The sequence below is a fragment of the Pelobates fuscus genome, chromosome 3 (assembly GCF_036172605.1).
Source record: "Pelobates fuscus isolate aPelFus1 chromosome 3, aPelFus1.pri, whole genome shotgun sequence".
Taxonomy (NCBI): domain Eukaryota; kingdom Metazoa; phylum Chordata; class Amphibia; order Anura; family Pelobatidae; genus Pelobates; species Pelobates fuscus.
The window spans coordinates 177,097,390-177,114,787 of NC_086319.1; the positions used below are offsets into that span (position 1 = coordinate 177,097,390).

Below are 17,398 nucleotides of genomic sequence, written 5' to 3' on the forward strand. Positions count from 1 at the left end.
GACACTAACACCGACACTTAACAACTAATCCAATTGATGGTGTTTATTTGCTGATATTCTAATAATCAATGATGACGCAAAATGCCTCTTAAAAGGGCCTGCGCGCCCGCTTTTTCTTCACTTGCCAATAAACTTTCTCGAAGTTATTTTAACCTGAACCTTGTGTGTCAGACTTAATTACTTCAGCGTATATACGCAATTTAATTTTATTGATTTGGACAGGAACAGATAGACATTTGAACATTTTGGTTTACTTTCAAAAAGTACCATAACAATAGCACCGAGCCAAAACATGTTTAAATATAATTTATTAAGACATTCAGCTATGTCTGTCAGTCTACATCCAAATGTACCACTAAAAAAAGAGCAAATGATAGTTATCTAAAATAAAAAGTCACATTTTACATTAGGAAGATTGAAATCTCAACCTCATTCCTTTACAGCCAATGTGTACTAGTATAAATTAATCATTTTCTTTTCATATCAAAATTCACATAAAAAATGGTTTGTTTTTTCCTTATTTCCCTATCCACCTAAAGCCATGATCAATGTAAAAATTGAAAAACTTTGATAGGGGAGGAATATATATATATATATATATATATATATATATATATATATATATATATATATATATATATTTTCATTCAGTGGTTCCTAAACCTCTGCATCTAAACCAAAACTTGGTTCTTTTATTGCATGAACCATAAAACACTATATTCAACAGGCCACAGACAGTTGCCCACAAGAAAATGTTGACTGTACTGAACTGTCTTTTCTGTTGCAATAGAGGCCCCATGTGGCAATGGGAAAACTAATGCAAGTATTTTGCAGAATTTATTTTAATATTCACTATGATACAATTGAATAATGGGTCGCCAAGCTAATGACGTGCATTTGGGTCCCTGTCAAAAAAGGTCAAGAACCACTGATACACACACTACCAACAGCCTTAAAATGGCATTTGCGTAGTTTGATCATACACAAAAATATGTACTCATTTCCAAAAAGTGCAAATACTGCCAAATTTTAACACTGTATTTCTTTTAAATAACATTGCAGTCGTTTAACTCATACGCCCCTTTCTGTGCAATGAAGTTCATCCTGCTTAGATAGCAGTCACCTGAACTTCATTTATACTTCATACAGGAACAGAGTTTAAGTGCAGCGTAATACTAAAAAGGTAAGAAGGAAATGTGATAATCACTCCAGGCCGCAGATTCTGTCATCCAAAATCCAGTGACATTCCCTTTCCGAAATAACAACCCCTCCCTCCAAATTTGTGTATAATTAAGAGTGCAAGCAAGTGTGCATGCAAGCATGCAGCATCCTCACTGTGAAATCACATCATCGGGTGCTTAAAAAGAGGGGTGGGGGAGGGAAACCCACAAAAAAAAAAAAAAAAAACTCCCCCCCATGCTTTGTTAAATCAGACATGAAAAATCTGTTAAGATTATCTGTAAACTTTTCTGAAAACTTTGATGGACTTTTTAAAGAAAAGAAAATTAAACAAAAAAATTATAAACAAAATTGATGAAACAACTTTCCCCCCCCATTTACAATAATGAATCCCAAAAATAAGCAGTGGGCTAGCTCCTTTTGCAAGACTAGCAACATGTACACAGAAAGAATTGATTATCTTCATCGGCACCAAAATCGTGAAAAGAAAAATCCTCATGGGAACTTTTTTTTTTTGCATACACTTTGCTCAGCATCAATGGTTAAATTCTCCTCAAATATCAGAATGCTGCAAGTGATAACATGGGATTTGGCTTTGAAAAGGCTAGTCTGAACAGGCTGATAAAACACAAAATAGATCAGATCCCTGCAAAAACTTCTGGTACTTGAGGGGGAAAGTGTTCATTTAAGCCCGGAGGTGGTTCTTCGTCTGTAGCCGTTACACCCCCAAACTCTTCATTTCTGTTTAAACCTGCAGCTTGGCTGTGCAAGTCCTCCTCATACAGCTCTTGAAAGCTACCTGATGATCCAGTAGGCAGAGTCTCTGGTGCAAACTCTACTTTTTGGGCTGTGTTCTCTTGAACGTTTTGCAGAGGTTCTGCCACTGTCTCTGCTCTGGAAACATCTATTGGTGGTGGCTGGTGTATATTTTGAGCCTCTTCATTATTTGTAAGGGTGTCCGTTTCCACCACGGCTTGCTGAGACAGAGATTTCAACTGGCAGTGACACAATGGACAGGTTTCTTGCACATACAGCCACTTCTTAAGGCACCCAGCATGGAAAAAGTGACTGCAGGGTGTGATGACTGCTGTATTCATGTCCTAAAAGAGAAAACAAATACACATGTAAAACATACTCAAAAGACTGGTAATGGATTATAACATTAATCTAAATAAACAAAAAATATTTTAGGATCGATCTAAAAGAGCAATGTTTTAGGGTACATATATCAATGCACCGGTGTTGCAGTGAAAATTAATTCCAGGGTTCCCTTCTTTAAAACTGGAGAGAGACACCAGGGAGGGAAGTGAACAACAGAGAGACTCACTGGCAAGTATATTCTAAGTATCCTACTGCTGTAAATATACAGGGTTGTGCTAGTGCTCTAAGTGTTATACACCAAGACTGCTGTAAATACAGATGATTGTGCTAGTGTTCTAAGTATCCAATACCAAGACTGCTCTACACACACACACACACACACACACACACACACACTATATATATATATATATATATATATATATATACACACATACATACATATATATATATATATATATATGTAGACAGAGTTGTGATAGTGTAAGGTAGGCAGTAAATCTGGTTATAGAATGTAATGCCTGTGTATTACAATTCTCTGCAATATTGGACTACTGGTTAAGAGTTGGGTAAAGTATGTTATGTCTATATTTATGCAAATTGTGTTTGGGTCTTTGTTAAATATGTTTATATGTAAAAAATGTAAAGTGTGAATGGCATTTTTAATTGTTAAATCCCTAATGAAGACTGCATTATGTTTATTTTGTGCGCTCCTATGATATGCATTCGGGAGTTGTTTTTGCCCTGTGGAAACAGGGTATGCAAAGTGAGCAACTTAACGATTAACTCTTTGATTTCAGTATATCCAGATTTGTGCCCTTCAATAGCAATGTAGTAATTGACTCTAAAGAATGTATTGTAGCAGAACAAAATTACCTAATTTCTTGGACTGACGCTTCTGTTCGTTTAAGTGTACTTGTTATGCAAAAATTATACAACATAACTAATCTATATATTGTGCTTGAAAAATTGCTAAACACGTGTATTTAATCATCTTTTTCAGTAATTATGCTATAAGTGCTTATATTGTAGCAAAATTATATTAAGAAACTAAATTAAGCCTAAGGTAAGAATGTGTGTATATTTCACACACTTAAAGGAACATGTATTCCCAGCGCTATAGTGGTCCCCTACTAACGTAGGTAAAAAAAATGCATAACACTATCCTAGGAGCAGCAGTTCTAGATATGGTTCTTCTTGCCTCCACATGCAAAGGCAACTGAACTTCTTTGATTCATACTATTAACTCAGGATTGCAGCTAACCTGATAACAGATAGAACAAATGTCATTATGTTTCTCCAGTTGCTCTTTGGTGGCAGTTGGTAATGATTTGATTTTATTCACTGCATCTCTGCGCAACAGGAAACTCTTCCAGCCTAGCTGTGCCCGCAGCCAGACATTATAATAAGAGTGGATAAAGATAATCATGGATCCCATCACGGTCCATTCGCCAAACACAGTTTCAGAGACTCCATATGCAACGACACACAATGCCACCAAGAACTCGAGCAGACGGTATGTGCCGTTCACGTAATAAATGACATCATCCATGTTTTCAACTGGCTCCTTCCGGAACTCCTCAATCATGAAAAGGACGTAGATGAAAAGTGTTCCAAGCACCTGTGACCAACACAATGAAACTGAGAAGTTATCTTGACAGATATGAACTAACTTTTGCCAACCAAAATAATTTTCTGATGGCAAATATAAAACAAGAGGATATATTCACTTGGGTGCAACCTGATATGGCTGTGAGCACTCAAACATGTTGATAATGATTTCCTCACAGCTCACAAACAGAAAAATCAAACAAAAAGTCTCCCCATGTGCTTCCTTAGTGGCAATTTACTTTTCCCTCAAACATTGTGGGGTTCCAACAAATGTGTCCACCTGAGTAAATGTCATGTTAAACCTTCCATTACACTAGAAATTACAAAATAGAGTGCACTTATTCTAGCTTGGCTTTCAGTGAGTTGTACCTGAAGGTAATGCTATGATTTTAAAGTGAATGAAGGCAGCGTACAAGTTCAGCATGACTTCTTCAATAATAATAATAATAATAATAATAATAATAAACTATGAAATGTTCAGAAAGGCATATAAAGCACACAAGTGAAAAATTGTAAAATAAAGTATTCTCTACAGAATCAGACTGAAAAGTAGAGTTGAACACAGAAGAGCCTTTAGAATTTTTCCGACCCTGAATCCTGCTGTTCCATTTATTTATACAGTTGAGCACAGAACCCGGCATCAAGGGTCTCTGAGTAATCGTATTGTCGGCTTTAGAAACAGACGTCTATAATATAATGCATATAATATATATAATATATTGCAAACAAATATATCATAACGTATATTGTAAACGTAATTAACAATCAAGAAAAGTACTATTGGTGGTTAGTATCCTACTTTAATAACTGCCTGTAGTGTGCAGAATAGTTTATTACTCAAATCTGATCCAATGGAGATATTTAAAAACCTGGACTATTAAAGACTGGCTTGAAGCAGTGCCCTAGTCCGATGTTGTTTGTTTATATTAAAACTAGGGCTCAAAAGCTCCACATGCCACTAATCATTGGCAAGTGAAAATGAAGCCCAGACAAGTAGAAATTCATCCCTTGTGAGTATGCTATGGCTTGCTTTGGTGAGTTCCTTTCAGGGCTTAGCTTGCAGCATAGGACTTGAAATGTAAAGGCCTGTGAAAATAATTATGTATATTTATTTTACTTGTTACAGGCAGCTCACTAAGGCTTACAAAATCTTGTGATAAAGCATCAACTAGAATAAATGGAATGTTCATCAAGGATGCCAAATTCACAGGTTGGAAAAAAAAAAAAAAAAAAAACAGTTAACCGGTAAAGGAAATATTTAAATGGGAAATATATTGAAAGTAAACAATACCGAAGGCTGGATTATGATTTCATACCTGCAGAGATGTGAGGATGCTGCTGGATATGATTATTAGGAGCCAGAAGTCCATATGGAAGAACTGACAAATCATGTAAGCCATATATGATGGGAAAATCAGAAGAAACAAGCAAAGGCTGACAGCGCGGAAATGTTTCCACAGGCTCCTAGTTAACCAAAAAAAAAAGTAACCACAAAATAACTACAGTTATAGATTGTACGAGCAAACCCCCGCCCCCCCCCCCAAAAAAAACACATACTGCAAATCTAAAATTATTATAATACTTTAACCATTTAAGATTTAATACCTTTCTGACGTAAAGATATCAGATAAAGTATAATTTACAGTGAACCATAGTTACATATTTTAAAAAATACTAAGTGAAACGATCAGAATGTTTTTGAAACACCCCAAAAGCCAAATCTTGTTGGTTACCAATTAGTAATACTACTGATGTAGAATTATTAAAAAAATCTTATTGTATTTATATTGAATTGCTGCTCTAACTCTGTATTAACCTGATACTGTGACAAATCCTCCATTTTGTCCTCATAACCTGACTTCTTCATATGAAAACTACATTACATGACAGTATTTCTCAGCACATCTAATACAATAGACAAGGACTGTATTCTCCATAAGGATATGACTAACCCAGGAACTGTTGAATTTCCCCTAACTCGCAACATAGTATAATTTAAAGGCCATGAGAACACAGTAGTAATGAAATGTTCTATTCATAAGAGACCTTGCACCTAACCACGAGATTTGACATCACCGACCGAGTAAAATGACGCTCAAGACCCCTTGTCCCCCACCCGTGTCCGAAAAAGTACCACCTCTTGGTGGGTGGACACGGGACTAACCACTTAGCTTTTGATCCAATTAATTATATTGATAGGTGGACACTAACCCAGACACTTAACAATTAATCCAATTAATGATGTTTATTCACTGATATCTTGATAATCAATGATGACGAAAATGTCTCTTAAAAGGGCCTGCGCGCCCGCTGATTCTGCACTTGCCAATAAATTTCCTCGAAGTTATTTTAACCTGAACTCCGTGTGTCAGACTGAATTACTTCAGCGTATATACGCAATTCAATTCTCTTTAATTTGGACAGGAACAGATAGACACTTAAACATTTTGGTTTACTGAAAAAGTACCATAACAACTTTGGCGCCCGAACAGGGACTCCGGGCTATGTCTGGCCGGTGAGCCGTCCTAAGGAAGACAAGAGTGGACGGAGGAATCCAGGGGGAAGGAAGGGAGACTGATCACCTCCAGGTACACGGTAGAGACTTCTGCAGAGCCACCGGTATGTTCCGGCCCCTTTGATTGACCCGTCCACGTGTCTGTGACTGCTTCCCGGGAGGACATCAAAGACAGGTAATATCTTGCCCGGAGTCTTATTACCCATTTGTTACCTGCATTTAGTCTATCTGTTGCCTGGGTGTGTCTAGTTTGGTTGCCCGGGCTGAATGTTTATTTGTTTCCCCTTTATGGGATAAAGGGGGGGGGTGGACCAGTGGTAGTTTGCTTGAGGGTCCTGTGTTTGTCTGTTTTCCCCTTTTTGGGATAAAGGGGGGGGTGGACCCGGGGGATTTGCCTGGAGTCCTGTTGCCTGTTTTACTCCTTTTAGGAGCCACGTGTTTGTGGCTGTAGGGAAAAAGGGGGGTTGACCTGTGGATGTGTTCCTGGGGGTCTTCTTTGCCTGTTTACTTCTTTTAGGAGCCTCGTGGCTGTGGCTGTAAGGAAAAATAAGTTTGTGGAATTGTGGGATCTGTGTAGAATCATAGTTTCCTGTGATCCAATTTTGTGTCACTTTGATAGCCTAGCTAGCTTCACTGTGCGCTTTCGGACCATCCAGCTCTAGTTGAGTTGGGGACGTCCTGACCCGGACCATCCAGCTCTAGTTGAGTTGGGGACGTCCTGACCCGGACCCTTCGGCTCTAGTTGAGTTGAAGGTCCACTGATTATTTTAACTGTGGTAGGAGACTTAGCCTTGTGGCAGGGGACTCAGTTTCCTGGGGGGATTCAGGCAGGCATTGCTTGTTTTCCGCATCACGTGGTAGTGAGACTTATAGAGTGGGTTTTATAAGGGCACTACGGGAGTGAGGGTGGCGTGGCCACTTTAAGTGGACTGCTGTAACGAGGGAGGCTAGAAAGGATTTCGGACCGGTGTTAGCTGTTATCCTTGGCCGCTGGTAGTGAGACTTGAGGAAGTCATTCTCCGAGCGGGGACACTACGAGGTTGAGAAAGGTGACTTTGGAGTAAGCACATGTAGAAGGAAAGGGATTACTGTTGATTTCATTTGAACTGTGATGCATGCACTGTATTTCAACTGTATTGTTGTCTTGTTTGTTTAATGTGGAGTCATTTAAACTCCTGTATCTGTCTCTAAGGATTTTTCTTCCCTTACTCTTTACCTTTTCTACACTTCCTGTACTATTATACTATCCACTCCCATTCCTCTTAATAGAGAAGTGATTGGTCACACACTTCTCACCTCGCTCCAATCCGTGTCTACCACCCCGGGTAGGCGGATTCAGTGACTAGTCTACGTTTTGGGAAGACGCACTTGAGAAAGACCCACGATTCTCAGGTGGCAGTCGAGCATTGTAGACGTTCCGGTTCAATTTTCCTTATCTTTCCCTATATCTGGGACGCTGGTGTAGGGGAGAAGGGATCATGGGGCAGGATTTAAGTAAGCCCAGTAAGGGCTGGTTAGCATGTGATTTAGTTGATGACAGAGAGGGTGAGGAGATGGTTAAAGGTGTTGAAAAGATTGCAAAAGTTTGTAAAATAGCTGTGCCGACATGTGGTAGATTACAACCAGAAAGTTGGCGTAGATTGTTGATGGAAAAGAAAGGCAAGCTTGCAAATTATGATTTATTAAAAACAGCTGAAGCATGGTACAGAGTAGCAAAGGCTATTCAGCAAGAAGGTTGGGTTGAAGAAGAAATAATTCACAAGGGTGTGAAAATGTTTGTGTACCATAATAATTGTGTTGCTGGGGCTCTTCCTCAGCCAGCGCCCCAAAATGGCGCCCGGGGGATGTCTATCCCAAAGATCCAGTCAGTAATGGGAGATTGCCAGCTGATTAATCCTCCCAATCCCCATCCCGTCACCTCTCCCGTTTGCCCGGTCCTAAATTCTGATGGATCCTACTTTTCCCCTTCTCCCTCCCTAACATTCCCATCATCCTCATCCATCCCCAAGCCACCTTCTGAGTCTAATGCTAACATCTCATCTGCCATTCCTTCCTCACACTTTGTCTCCGTAGATAATCCTACCCTCCCATCTGCATCTGCCCAGTTCACTAACCCCTCCTCTCCTGCCACTGTCAATCTTGCTGATCCCACTCCGGCTCCTCCTCCTTCAGGCACCTTTACTGACTCTTCCCCACCCTCTCCCTCGCCCGCCCCGACCACAGCCCAGTTTCCCACCCCCTCTGCTAATCCCTCCCCAACCTCACTGCCCACTCCAGGTTCCGCCCCAACTCCCACCCAAATGGCCTGGCCATACCCCTTCCCATACCCCTATCCTCACTGGCCATACCCCTTTCCCCAAGTCACTCCCCAGGTTCCGGTCATGCCCAGTCCGGTTCAGTCTGCCCCGGATGTGCCCACATCCAACATGGCCGCCACGTCTTCCCTTAACCCCAATGCAACTTCCTTCCCCACCTCCAATATGGCGGCCCCCAGCCATTCAGCACCCCTGATGCCGGTGCTTCCCGGTGATTACCGGTCCCAAGGTTATGACCCAATGGCAACTCCCGCCTCCGGAGCTCCCTCCTATCCCCCGGCCCTGTCTCCTCAGGTGTTCCCCTCACGCAGAAGGTCCCAGATAATAGAGCTAGATGAGGAAGAGGATGACAGGCTGTCCCAGGGTTCAATGGAGGCTGCGAGAGCCCACCGTTCTATTGAAGATCCCTTCGGCCATCAGGGTCGGGGAGAACAGGCCCCTCCTAAATATGTCGCTTTTAACCCCACACAAGCTAGTGCTTTAATGAAATCTCTCCCTGACCCAGAGAAACAGCCTATGCCTTTTTACCGAGGGATAGTTCAGATACAAAAGACTTATTCCGCCGCCTGGCGTGACCTACTGAGCATTTGTGCTATTAAAGCAGGGGATGCATATTGGCCCAGCATGGCCCGCCACCTCAGTACAGATCTGCTTACAAGTGATGTTGATTATCCCTCCGGAGTAACCTTTTGCAATCAATTGAGAGATTGGGCTAAGGATAAACTTGCAGATCAAGCTGCTGGCCTTACTGATGTTGTGCAAGACAAAGGAGAATCAGTGGAAAGGTTTCATGCAAGATTATATCAAATGTTTACAGATTTGGGATTTGATCTCACTGACAAAATTCATTCACAAATGCTATCAGGTGCGTTTGTCCAAGGTGTTAAAGATTCCATACGCAAGGGAATCATTGCTGCACGCCCTGAATACAAGGTTGTTCCCCTAGATACGTTACTCCTAGTTGCTAGAGGTTTGGAATCTGCCCAAACCCCCAGAAGACCCAATTCAGCTCCTCTCATGGTGGCCCGTGCCACCCCCATCACCCCTGGCACCAAGGGTGTCAAGTTAGAGGACGTAACATGTTTTAATTGTGGGGCTAAGGGACACTACAGAAGTGACTGTCCAGAACCCAAAAGGGAACCGGGGGAGCCCAAAAAGTTTCCTACAGGGGAGCCCAAAAAGTTTCCCAAGCCTGCCCCGGTCCCTAAGACCATGAAAACGGTTCCAATTGTTGAGGAACCAGATGATGATTAGGAAATTGGCAAACCTGTGTCATTAACCCCTGTCATGGCAGTGTTTACAGGGGATAAGGGGGGGGGGCCACTTGCCACAGTGACTTTACCCATTGAAGGCCAACCTACCACATTTCTTATCGACACAGGCGCAGCCCGAAGTGTTCTCAGAGAACAAGACCTGCCAGACCCATCTTTCTTGTCAAGTATTGATGTCTCCTGTGTTGGAGTGGATGGCCAACCGAGACACAGTCCTCTAACAACCCCTCTGCGGGTTGGCACAAGCTTACTTGCTCGTTTTGTAGTTTCCTCCACATGCCCAATTAACCTGTTAGGCGCTGATGTCCTTTCACGCCTGCAGGCGTCTATAACCTTCACTCCAGATGGACAGGTAGAAATGTCTACACCTCTATCTGTTTCTGACACTTCAGCCCTATGCTCCTTACCTTTGATGCTGCAATTAGATATACCCAATGAGCAAGCAGCAGAACCTAGGTCCAATTTCCCAGATGAGTTAAAAACTCAGGTGCCTGCTAAGTTATGGTCCTCAGGCCCAGAGGATATAGGTCATCTAAATGTCCCACCTGTGGTGGTTAAGCTTATCCCAGGAGCTAAGTTACCAAGGAAACCACAATATCCTCTAAAACCAGCACAGGCTGCAGCCATTTCTATTCACATCAAAGCGCTCCTGGAAAAGGGTGCTTTAGTGGAGTGTAAATCAGAATGTAATACTCCATTATTTCCTGTGAAGAAGAAGACTCTAAAAGGTGAGCCAGTAAAGTACAGGATGGTTCAGGATCTCCGTGCGGTCAATGAAGCCACTGTCCTGGACACCCCTCTTGTACCAAACCCCCATACCCTGCTCTCTGGCGTCCCACCTTCTGCAAAGTATTTCACAGTCATTGATCTAGCTAATGCCTTTTTCAGTGTTCCACTAGATCCATCCTGTCAATACCTGTTCGCTTTCACCCATGAAATGCAACAATATACATGGACTGTCATGCCCCAAGGGGCACAAAATTCTCCAAGTCAATTTGCCAAAGCCATGTGTACTATTCTTGACCCATGGCAGGCTGAACACCCAGAAGTTGTTTTACTCCAGTATGTGGATGATTTGTTGCTCTGTGGAGATGATATACCCACTACTGAAAAATGTTCAATTAGTCTGCTTTGCTATTTGGCAGAACAAGGATGCAAAGCTTCACTCATCAAGCTACAATTCTGTCAACCCTCTGTGATTTTCCTTGGACATTGCCTATCTCAAGGTACCAGACATCTCACTCGGGACCGAGTCAGAACAATTCTGGACATTCAACCCCCAAGGACTTCAAAATCTCTTCATGCCTTCTTAGGCCTCATTTCCTACTGCAGAGCATGGATCCCAGAGGCCTCTCTGCTTATGCAACCTCTCTACGATGCACTCAAGTCAGATCCATTCGGCCTGACCAACGAAGCTCTGGACAATTTCAAATCTCTTAAACGTGCCATTGTCTCTGCTCCTGCCTTGGGCCTACCAGACTATACCAAGCCTTTCAAATTATTTGTCTCTGAAAGACTAGGTCATGCTACAGGAGTTCTTACCCAAACTAATGACTTAAAAGGCCGCCAGAGGCCTATTGGATACTTTTCATGCCAACTGGACATTGTGGCTAGAGGGACCCCTTCCTGCCTTAGGGCTGTTTTTGCTGCAAGAGAACTTATTGAAAGAACTTCAGACCTGGTCCTTGGCCACCCGTTGGTTGTTTTGGCCCCTCATGACATCTCTGCCATTATCAACCAAGTCCAGCTCAAGCACGTGTCTCCCGCTAGACACCTACGTCTGCAATGTCATCTTCTTCTGCCTGACAACATTTCTATACAAAGGTGTCAAGTTCTTAACCCATCCACTCTTCTTCCACTCCCTGAGGGGGGTATCTACTATGGGTTTGTCACAGATGAAACCTACATTTACCTTCTCTGTGGATGTATCAAGAAAATGCATCCACATTTAACTTTTCACGAGGACAAGACACCTCTCTGTGAAGGTCCAGATTACGCCTTCTGTACCATGTGGTACAAGCCAGACATTACTCCTGAACCTTGCTATGAAGATGAGCTCTACCACTGGTTTGAAGTAAAGCTCACTGCCCAAGATTTCTATTGTGACTCGGAAGGCAACAGCATGGTCCTGATCCAACTGCCCCCAGAACTCAATTACCTATACCATCATTGGGATACTGCTATTCCACATATTCCTGTTACCAAGTTAAAGACAAGATCATGGAATGACCTTGGGCCCATGGCAAAATTATGGGCCACCATGGATGAATCACAACTACAGGAAAATGGCATTGCCAAATACCCAGCAACTGACCTTCTTGAAGCATGGCCACGACATTTCCTGGAAAAAGAATTTAAAGACCTAGTTATAACAAATGACTATGACCCAGAAACTCCTCATGACTGTTTCGAACAGATGAAAATGGAAACAGTACACTTACCAACTGTGCATGAGAATCCATTACCGGATCCGGATTTTACTCTGTTTGTGGACGGTTCAAGGTATGCTGATGAAGAAGGAAAATACCATACAGGATATGCCGTAACCACGACAGGGGAAGTTCTCAAGTCATCACCTCTACCGCCAGCAATGTCTGCGCAAGAAGCTGAATTGCAAGCCTTGACTTCAGCATGCAAGATTTCCAAGGGAAAGCGTGCCAACATCTATACAGATTCAAGATATGCTCTGGGTGTGGCACATGACTTCGGCCTCATTTGGAAGACAAGAGGATTTCTTACCACTGCCGGTACACCAGTCAAACACAGCTCTGCAATCAAGGAACTAATGGATGCCCTCCTACTCCCTGAAGAAGTGGCCGTTTTGAAAGTAAAGGCACATGGGAAATTGGATTCAGATGAAGCAAAGGGCAACCATTTGGCCGATCAGGCTGCTAAGCAAGCAGCCAGAGATTTGCAGGAAGTGGATGAAGAAGTGTCCGGTCAAGAAGAAGAAGTTCCTATCTTTACCTTACAAACTCTTCCTACTGACCTAAGAATTCTACGAGAACAACAAGCTATAATTACCCCTGAAGAAATCCAGAAATGGAAGAAGAAAGGAGCTGTCCTAAAGGACGGAATTTACTACAACAATTCTAAATTTTGCCTTCCAAGAAGCTTATACCCAGCAGTTGTCCAATGGGCCCATGGGCCTGCACATCTGTCAAAAGACCTAATGGCCGCCCTCATTCAAAAATATTATGAAGCACCTGGAATCACAACCCTGATCAACAGCTTCTGCAGGGCCTGTGTCATTTGTGCAAAATGTAATCCAGGAAGACCAATCAAGGTGCCTGCAAAGCACCTAGCAAAACCCATGTACCCATTCCAGAGAATTCAAATTGATCATATCCAAATGCCCAAGAGTGGGTCTCATGAATATGCACTAGTAATGGTGGATATGTTCTCAGGCTGGCCAGAAGCCTACCCTGTAGCCAATATCACTGCAAAAACAACCGCAAGACGCCTACTTACAGACATTGTATGTAGATTTGGACTTCCAGAAGTCATTGAAAGTGATCAAGGCCCAGCCTTTACAGCAACAGTGACTAAAGAAATTTGGACTGCTCTGGGAGTGACCCTAGCCTTCCACACCCCTTACCACCCACAAAGTAGTGGTAAAGTAGAGCGCATGAATGGCACTCTAAAAGCCAGAATGTTAAAAATGTCACAAGAAACAAAAATGCCCTGGCCAGAAAGTCTGTCAATAGCTTTGTTCAGCGTTAGGCACACACCTAGAGGGAAACACTCGTTATCCCCATATGAAATTCTATTTGGGACAGCACCCAGGCTAGGTTGTTATTATCCACAGCAGTTACAGCTTCAATCAGATGTTTTAGTAGACTATGTAACTGAACTTGCAAGTGCCTTGAACAAAATACATGCCCAAGTTTTCTCTTCAATTCCAGATCCTGATCTGAACACAGGTACCCATAACCTGCTTCCCGGAGATTGGGTTCTGGTTAAGAAGTTCGTGCGGAAAAGCACCCTGGAACCAAGATTTGACGGGCCATTCCAAGTTCTCCTGATCACCGCAACTTCCGTCAAATTGGCCGGCAGGCCACATTGGATCCACGCTTCCCACTGCAAGAAGTCTCCTGCCCCAGAGGAAGCAGATACCGCACAACCATGTACCTCTGGTACATTGTCTCCTTAATTAGTTTAATTAAGGCCCAGCAAGTAGCCATCACTAAAGATGCTAGTGGGTACACCTTCTGGTATAATTCATCATGTACCCGTGTGGCTACCTATACCTTTGATTATTGTGACATCGTAGAATGCCCATTCACTACAACACAAATCCAGAATATCTATAGAGATATCCCTCATGTAAAAGATCCATATGTTTGTGTAGTTGACAAACAATGGGGGCATAATTGTGGCCATTGGGGGGCGGCGGGATGGAATGCCGGACCTTCCTGGGGCTACAAGCCAAAAAGTGCCTTATCTAAAGTAGATGATCATGGTAGGTCCCTCCTTCAAAGAATGACTCTGAGAAAGCCTGGAGGAGGCACACCAATGAAATTAATTCTTAATGTTGAGCATCCAAGCCCAACAGATGCAGACCAGTATGTATTGGGAATGTACTGGAAAAAGGGTTCCTATACTAAGTTAGGGCATTTCTACCTTAAAGATATGTGTAATTCCCCTGAGTGGCAAGGAGCTACTCATATGGTCACAAACCCATTAAAACCACACATCCAGTCCTTTAAGGACATGATGGCCATTGCTAACCCCACCTTTGAAGATACTATGGCCGCTGAAACAGGTTTTAATGATGTTAACCTATGGTTAGAATGGATGAAATATAATGCCAACAAACATAACCGAACCGCATGCTATGTGTGTGGTGGTGCCCGGCCTCATCTGGGCACTGTACCTTTAACCCTGCCAGTAGATGAAGAAAAATGCATTTTAAGTCTTTTTGCCTACCAATATAATTTCAACAGGTCTCAATGTCAAGCATGGACAGCGGAGTATCCTCTTATAGCCAAAAATGTAAGACCTCCTCATGGTGTTACCGTATATAAAGGTAATTACACTTGCTATGTCAAACATGATGGGATTGGTAAATTTGTGGGTAACTTTCCCGCAGGTTATTGTACTACATATAGAACTGTTCCTGTACGTTTGCTGCAGCAGCACACTAGGTCACTGGGAGATATTTACTGGTTGTGTGGGGATTTACAGTTAAGATCCAGAATGGACACAGAGTGGTGGGGGGAGTGTACATTGGCCAAGGCCATTATGCCTATACACATTATTTCTGACACACACACCAACACCCATGAGTCCAGCCACACTAAGGCCAAGCGTGAAGCCCCAGTAAAAGGAAGTTTTGACCCTCACATTTACATTGATGCCATTGGGGTGCCTAGGGGGGTACCCAATGAATTTAAAGCAAGAGATGAAGTTGCTGCAGGATTTGAATCAATTTTTACCATAGTTACTGCAAACAAGAACTTAAATTGGATAAACTACATTTATTACAATCAACAGCGTTTCGTTAATTACACCAGAGATGCCCTCCAGGGATTAGCCGAACAATTGCAGGCAACATCCCAAATGGCCTTCCAAAATAGAATAGCCCTGGATATGATCCTAGCCGAAAAAGGAGGGGTATGTAAAATTTTGCCCGACACCATGACATGTTGTACCTACATCCCAGAAAACACAGGTCCTAATGGTAAAGTTACATTAGCCATAGCAAAATTAAATGACCTCTCAGAAGAATTAAAAAGGAATTCCGGGATAAAAGATCCCTGGGACAGATGGTTTGGTTGGATGACGGGTTGGAAAAAGGCTTTAATGCATATTGGTATGGCAATACTAATTTCTTTTTTTATCTTTGCTCTTCTCTTTTGTTGTGTCTTCCCCTGCCTGAGGAAAGCTCTCACGAAGACTATTGACCAAGCGGCACCCACTTTCACACTACTTGATGTTGATGACCAAGATTTCCAGGATCTCAACTCACCCTGTTTGCCGCTGCAATCCATCCCTTTTGATGATAAAGTGCGAGAGTTCTAGGAAGGGACCACCTTAGGGACAGCATCTGTCGGTGAATGGTAAAGGCCCCATGTGGAGAAGTGGTGGGTTAGCTGCCATGGGATACCCTTGGGTGTGAAGTGTTCGAGAGCCATACTGACAGATGAGCTAGCCTAGTAGGGTCAGAAAATAGGGACAGACTTGCACTTTGCATTAACACCTAGCTAGCGGCCACGGGGTTTCTGTGCCTTTGGGCTAACACGTCTTCTGGTATTAACAAATAAAGTTTTTATCTCTTAGAATCTAACATTTCATAGGGGGGACTGATGTAGAATTATTAAAAAAATCTTATTGTATTTATATTGAATTGCTGCTCTAACTCTGTATTAACCTGATACTGTGACAAATCCTCCATTTTGTCCTCATAACCTGACTTCTTCATATGAAAACTACATTACATGACAGTATTTCTCAGCACATCTAATACAATAGACAAGGACTGTATTCTCCATAAGGATATGACTAACCCAGGAACTGTTGAATTTCCCCTAACTCGCAACATAGTATAATTTAAAGGCCATGAGAACACAGTAGTAATGAAATGTTCTATTCATAAGAGACCTTGCACCTAACCACGAGATTTGACATCACCGACCGAGTAAAATGACGCTCAAGACCCCTTGTCCCCCACCCGTGTCCGAAAAAGTACCACCTCTTGGTGGGTGGACACGGGACTAACCACTTAGCTTTTGATCCAATTAATTATATTGATAGGTGGACACTAACCCAGACACTTAACAATTAATCCAATTAATGATGTTTATTCACTGATATCTTGATAATCAATGATGACGAAAATGTCTCTTAAAAGGGCCTGCGCGCCCGCTGATTCTGCACTTGCCAATAAATTTCCTCGAAGTTATTTTAACCTGAACTCCGTGTGTCAGACTGAATTACTTCAGCGTATATACGCAATTCAATTCTCTTTAATTTGGACAGGAACAGATAGACACTTAAACATTTTGGTTTACTGAAAAAGTACCATAACACTACTGCCAACAATTACTAAAACACTGCTAATTAAGTACAAATAATTAAGGATAGCAGGATTGCAGTGTTTCCCCACAACAGGATTACTCTTAGTAATATAGCACTAATAACTCCAAGTTTTGATCTGCAGAGTAAGGCAATTAAATGTAAAATTTTTATATAAATTTTAAAGATTCAGAAATAGTAAGGATTTGTTCCTAAAATCAGCAGTCAGAGAAAGCATGTGAACCATTCAAAAGTATTTGTATCCTAATTTCCTGCAACAAATGTTTGATATGTATGCTAATGCTTGAACATATTACACATAGAGATGACTTCTCTGTATTAAAAACACTGTTCCTATAGATCAGGGGTTCGCGTACCCTCTGGGGTAC

The 17,398-nt window shown here is 42.2% G+C and overlaps 1 protein-coding gene across 3 annotated transcripts in view; it reads right to left on the reverse strand.

The window, feature by feature from the left end:
* Positions 1-637: 637 nt before the first annotated feature.
* The window catches only part of RNF145 (ring finger protein 145), a 63,186-nt gene continuing 46,425 nt past the window's right edge, over positions 638-17,398 (reverse strand). For all 3 annotated transcript variants that reach the window (XM_063447766.1, XM_063447764.1, XM_063447765.1), the window contains exons 9-11: positions 5,208-5,355; positions 3,545-3,901; positions 638-2,279 (exon numbers count right to left, since the gene is read on the reverse strand). In XM_063447766.1, coding sequence (XP_063303836.1) covers positions 1,818-2,279; positions 3,545-3,901; positions 5,208-5,355 — 967 coding nt within the window. In that variant the 3' untranslated portion in view covers positions 638-1,817. The remainder of the gene's footprint in view (positions 2,280-3,544; positions 3,902-5,207; positions 5,356-17,398) is intronic.